Source organism: Bos javanicus, chromosome 7 (assembly GCF_032452875.1).
Source record: "Bos javanicus breed banteng chromosome 7, ARS-OSU_banteng_1.0, whole genome shotgun sequence".
In the NCBI taxonomy this organism is placed as follows: Eukaryota; Metazoa; Chordata; class Mammalia; order Artiodactyla; family Bovidae; genus Bos; species Bos javanicus.
The window spans coordinates 10,488,120-10,494,505 of record NC_083874.1 but is presented as its reverse complement, the minus strand read 5'-3'; the positions used below and the strand labels follow the sequence as shown (position 1 = coordinate 10,494,505).

Here is a 6,386-nt window from a genome sequence, read left to right as displayed (position 1 = left end):
GGATTACCAATATTCTGGATATATCAGGAGCTATTGATCACTGCGTTAGGTAGTTAGAATAGGAAACAGGAGTCCAGAATGGCAGTGGCTAAAAGACAAGGAGGGAGAAGGCAATGGCACCCTACTCCAGTACTGTTGCCTGGAAAATCCCATGGATGGAGGAGCCTGGTAGGCTGCAGTCCATGGGGTTGCACAGAGTCGGACACAACTGAAGTGACTTGGCAGCAGCAAAAGACAAGGAAGGGAAAAGCCTGTAAATATAGAACAAAGGGAAGGTCCAAGGACCAGAGTGAGGACCTCAGGTAGAATAAATAGTGCCTCTGGCTAGCCCAATTTACATAGACAGGCCCAGGGGGAGGAAAAAAAAAAAACATATAAAAAGAGGAGCCAAAGGGCCGGGGGTCTCTCTCCCATGCGCTGGGGCACTCTTCTCTTTGTCTTTGGGTCGACATGCCCTCAAGCCTCAAGGATGGATTTTCCTGCTATTTTCTAAATTAAATAGAGCTGTAACATGGAGCTGTAACACTGATTTGTCTAAGAGCTTTAACATGGTCTGTTTGAGACCTGAGAGCTGTGACACGCCAAGGGCTTTAATGTCCGTCACTCCAAATATTTGTAGTGATGAGACAGAACCCAGGAGCATACAGTTGCCTGATACTTGGAATAAGACAATAATTTAGAAGTCCATGGAAACTAGTCAAAATAGGTTCCTCCTTTTTAGATTAAAAAATGCTAACTGAAGGTTAGGATAAAGTGCAAGGAGGTTAGATCTCTGGAAGGCTGGAGAATTCATAAGAAGTAATACAAACTAGATTCAACTGATATCCAACCTTGTCTCATGGGAACAGTTTCAGCAGGAAAATTTTATTCTGTTTCTAGTGTCCCACAGGGAAGTGATGTACTCTGAGATTGGAGTAACAAAGGAAACAGTGCCTAATGAGCAGACATAAGGAGCTGTAAATATTTCCTGTGTTACAGTCCCTGTAGATGTAGAACCTTGAGCTGCACAGGACATGGTTGATGCTTTTGGAGTAAAAATTCTGGCTGGGGTACCTTCCTGGCAACAGAGCTTCAGTTTTCACCATCAACCATCCAGGGAGGAATTTGTATATCCACACAGATTTTCCTCTCATAGACCCCATCTAGGTGAGTCTATGAATTTAATAGGTAGTTCAGGAAAGATTCAGAGATAATGGAAGTGAAAAACTTTTATTTGAAATCACTTGAGAGCCTAATAAGTCTAGTACAGACTCGAGATATTTGCCGTGCTTGTTTGGTAGGTTGGCTAATTAATTTATAGTTCATTTTTTAATATGTTAAAAAGAGAACTGTCTGATGGACTCAGCAACATGAATCCTTGTTGATGATTAAGTGATGGGAATTCAAGTCCAGTTGGATGAGAGTGGGGAAGGAAGTGGGAGCATAAAGTTGTTCCAGTAAAATTAGAGGATATTAAAGGAGTTTCCTAGATAACGGGAGTAGGAAAAGTAGGTTTAGAGGCCTGTGCAGTGAACTAAAGACATTTTTTAAAGATGTGATGCATTAAAGCACATTCTGCATTAGTTAGAAAGATATATTCCCATGGAGGTAGATACTATCTTGCAACAGAGACATACATTTCACAGCATAATCTCTCATGTTGGATATTCACATGAAAAAATATGGATTTAATATGAAAACAAGTATGCTACTGAGCTTTAATTTGTAAGACTTCTTTAGGAATAAGTGGGAAAGCAATGGAGAAATTTATGAGACAGAAGGAAAAAAATCAGTTAAATCTCATCACCAATGATAATCATTCACATAATAACATGAAAGAACTATGCTAAGCTTTTTACATACATTTGCCTACCAATGTAGAAGGATGGACACCACTATTTCGACTGAATAAGGATATTAATGTTTAGAATGGATCTATAGTCTTTCTTAAGTTCATACAGCTAACATGTGTTAGATCTACAGTTCAGATGCTGGTTTTCTGATTCAGTTTTTTTTTTTTTTTTTGTATTGAAGATCATGTAGAAAAGTCTTTCTTGGAGAAGGGAATGACAACCTTCTCCAATATTCTTTTCTGGAGAATTCCATGGACAGAGGAGCTGGGTGGGCTACATTCCTTTTACCAGTTATGTTTTAAAACTTAATTTATTGTTGAACTTTGTATATTTTCTGTTGCTAATATTTCTAACATAACAATGGTTTCTAATAATTTTTAATCGTTTTCAAACAATAATCAATTGTTGTTAGTTTTCTAGTGCAATGTTCAACCAGTAGGATGTTTCTTTTTCCTCCTTTGACTGCCATTTTAACAGAAAAAGAATAAAAGCTTTTACATTATAAAGCACTATAAAACATGTTTTGACAGCATAAAGATAATGACTCATTTTTCTTTTGATAAATTGCTGTAGGCTGCTCCATTAGGTATTCTGAGCATCAAGGGGATAAAACTGGGGTTGGAATGCTGCCACTACTAAGGAAGCTTTGTCATCACAGTCTCTCAGGGACCAACTGAGCTGATTAGATCTTGATTTGTAAATGAAGGGGTTCAGCATGGGGGTGACCATGGTATATATCACTGAGGTCATTAGATTTGTCTTAGAAGATGAAATGCCTGCAAAACTGAGGTATACATAATCTAAGACATGTGCTCTAAAATAAGGCAACCAGGAAGAGATATGACCCACAGGTGATCCTTGTTTTCCTCCCCACGTCCTTTTCTTCTTTTTCATATTTCGAACTGCTTTTTAAATTTATCTTTTAATACAGAGCACAAAATGGTCACATTAAAATGAAGCCCCATAGGAGGCTCACCAACTAGAACTTAGGTACTGTTTCTACATTCTCTAGGGTAAAGATGCTTTGATGTTGACAACTTGCTTTGTATTATTCCTTTCCTAATCATTGTGGCTGGAGTTGAGAACTAGGGAGTGATGGGGCTTCCATGGTGGCTCAATGGTAAAGAAGCTGCCTGCAATGCAGGAGCCTCAGGTTCAATCCCTGAATTAGGAAGATCCCTTGGAGAAGGAAATGACAACCCACTCCAGTATGCTTGCCTGGGAAATCCCACGGACAGAGGAGCCTTGGGCTACAGTCCATAGAGTCACAAAGAGTCAGACAGGATGGAAGCAACTTAGCATGGACACACAGGGAGTAATAAGCCCAGTAAGTAATCAAGTGCTCTATTTGTGTGAGATTGTTTTGTGGGGAATGAGCAGTTCTCTGGGCAGTGGTACTTAAGTTTATCTACTCCAAAATGTGACCTGTAAAAGACAGACACAAAAGTGTTACCCAGAAGATGAAAATAAGGATCTGTTTCTATTCAAAGGAATCAATTTAAATTTTAAAGCAAAACAAAAATGTGAAAGGAAGAACATATGCATGAGGGACTCTTTGTGTCTTGCAGTTTTGGCAACAGCAGGGAGGTCATCAGCATCCTTTGATGTCATCTCCTTTACTCCCCTTGCTCATTCCCCTGGACACTTTGGCTTCCTTTGAGCCTTGACTATTTGAAACAAGTCCCACCCTCAGTGACTTCGCACTGACTCTTCGCACTCTCCTCTCCCAGATAACACAATATCTCACTTTGTCTTCCATCAGGTCTCTGTTCAAATTTCTCCTTGTTTGAGGTCTCCCTGAGCTCCCAGTAAATCATAACACCTCCACTCTATCCTATAAGTCAAAGTAGCTAAGTAGTGTCTGACTCTTGTGACCCCACAGTCTTGCAACCCCAGAGGACCCTCCAGGCTCCTCTGTCCATGGGATTCTCCAAGCAATAATACTGGAGTGGGTTGCCATTTCCTTCTCCAGGGGATCTTCCTGACCCAGGGATCAAACCGAAGTCTCCTGAGTTGCAGGCCAAATCTTTACCAACTGAGCTACAAGGGAAGCCCCTGTCTTATACCTGCTTTGTTTTTCCATGTACTCTATTTTATAGAGTGATTTTTTTCCACAGCATCTTTCACTATAAGACATGGCAATGTGTTTTTGTATTTATTAAATTATATTTTTATTCACTATTGGACTGTAGGGAGTTTTGTTCTTAGCATCCTATACATTCACCCCAGAAGATAGTAAGTATGCAACATAAATTTCTCAAATGTGTGGAAGAATTTTGCATTTAAACTGGGTAATACATGAGCTGTTGTCTAAAAGCCTGAGTGTGAAACATGAATTTCTAATCACAGATGTCATAGAAGATACCTTGAATACTATAAAAATGTGTAATTTACAGCTTTTCACTATATTAATGCCCACATGTGCAAAAATTAATCATGTTCTTTTTTTGTTTCCTAATAGTGACCACCAAAATATGTTACCGGGCAACAAAACACAAATTTCAGAATTTATTCTTCTGGGATTTTCAGAGGAACCAGCACTGCAGCGCCTCCTATTTGGGCTTTTCCTCTCCTTGTACCTGATTACTGTGGTTGGAAATCTTCTTATCATCCTGGCCATCATCTCAGACTCCCACCTCCACACCCCCATGTACTTCTTCCTCTCCAACCTGTCCTTTGTAGACATCTGTTTCATCTCCACCACCATCCCCAAGATGCTGGTGAATATACAAACACAAAGCAAAGTCATTTCCTATGAAGACTGCTTCACTCAGATATATTTTTTCCTACTATTTGTACAGTTGGATGACTTCCTCCTGACCGTCATGTCCTATGACCGGTATGTTGCTATCTGTCACCCACTGCACTACACAGTCATCATGAACGCCTGGCTGTGTGCACTGCTGGTTCTGGTGTCCTGGATGATAGGTGCCCTGAGTTCCTTGTTACAAACTTTACTGGCCCTGCGCCTGTCTTTCTGTACAGTCTTGGAAATCCCCCACTTCTTCTGTGAATTCAAAGAGGTGATCCAACTTGCCTGTTCTGACACCTTTCTAAATAAAACCATGATGTACTTTGCAGTTGGGCTGTTGGGTGGTGGTCCATTTGCTGGGATATGTTACTCATACTCTAGGATAGTTTCCTCCATACATAGAATCTCATCAGCTCAGGGGAAGTATAAAGCATTTTCCACCTGTGCATCTCACGTCTCGGTTGTCTCCTTATTTTATTGTACAGTCTTAGGAGTGTACTTTACCCCTGCTGTTACTCACAATTCACATTCAAGTGTAACAGCCTCGGTGATGTACACTGTGGTCACACCCGTGCTGAACCCCTTCATCTACAGTCTGAGGAATAAAGACATAAAGAGGGCTCTGAGAAAATTCTTAAGGATGGCAACTATATTAGAACCAATTGTGTTGAGGCAGAAGAAGTGTTGATTTTTGCAAGAAGCAATGCCTTTGAGGCTAAAATTGTGATTTTCTGATCAGATTGTTAAAAGAGCACTTGCTCCTTCAATTTACTGCCTGATATGTCCATTTATTTCATTTCAACTTCTTTATACAAGTTAACTAGCTCTCTTGACTAACCTTTATGCTATTTGCTATCTTTTTTCCTTTGTCATTTTTCTACTTCCACAAATTGATTTGCAGACTTAAGTGGAATATATGGAAATTCCCATTTACCTCATGATTCTTCATGCATTCCTTGAGAATAATTTCTTCTGAGGTGAAATGTTTTATATTGAACAATTTATTTTTCAGTTTACTAAAAGAAAAATCATGAGTTGTACTATTTCTCTGGGAAAAAGTACCAACTTGGCAACCGAAGCCATTTCCACAATTTCATTAGACAGTCAAATATGAAACAAAAGTTTATCATTTTTTTTCTGCATAATTTATTTGTTCATCACAACCACACCCATGCTGAACCCCCTTATCTGCTTTCTGAGCAAGAAAGACATAAAGAGAACTCTGAAGAGATTCAATGGGATGGCAGTCACAAAGCAGTCAATTGCCCTGGGGGTGATGAACTACCCTTGATTTCACAGAAAATAGTCCTGCAACCAGATGCAGGACACAATGCAACCAGTCCATTGTGTAATAAAATTCACTCCTCTCTGTTTCTTGGAATATCCATTTTATTTTAATTCAAGCTCTCTATACAAATCCAGTGACTCACTTTATTAAGTTTTCTTCTCGGTCTATTATATAGGTATTTTTAAAAAGTTTTGTTTTTTTTCTATTTCAAAATTCTCCAAACTTTGGATATGAAATATTTGGACGTTCTCATTTTTTATGGAGTAACATGAGGAAGAATTTCTTCTTAAATGACATATATCATCCCAAGTAATTTTTGCCTTGTTTTCCTGAAAGAATAGTTATGAGATGAATTACTCATATAAAAAAAAGTACAAGTGAAATCTAATGAAATTTATATAATTTTAAAAGAGAGTTGATTGAATCATAGAATATGGAACTGTGGATAAGGAGCATTGATTGCAGTGTTATAAGCAGATTTTCAACTGCACAGGGTGTCATTGCCCCAACCCCT

The 6,386-nt window shown here is 38.9% G+C and overlaps 1 protein-coding gene across 1 annotated transcript; it reads left to right on the top strand.

Annotated features, from left to right (window-relative positions):
* The first annotated feature begins 4,306 nt into the window (after positions 1-4,306).
* On the top strand, positions 4,307-5,479 carry LOC133251957 (olfactory receptor 7A17-like). The gene has a single exon (XM_061424725.1). The coding sequence runs from the start codon at positions 4,307-4,309 to the stop codon at positions 5,270-5,272; it is 966 nt and encodes a 321-aa protein (XP_061280709.1). The 3' UTR covers positions 5,273-5,479.
* The last annotated feature ends 907 nt before the right edge of the window (positions 5,480-6,386 follow it).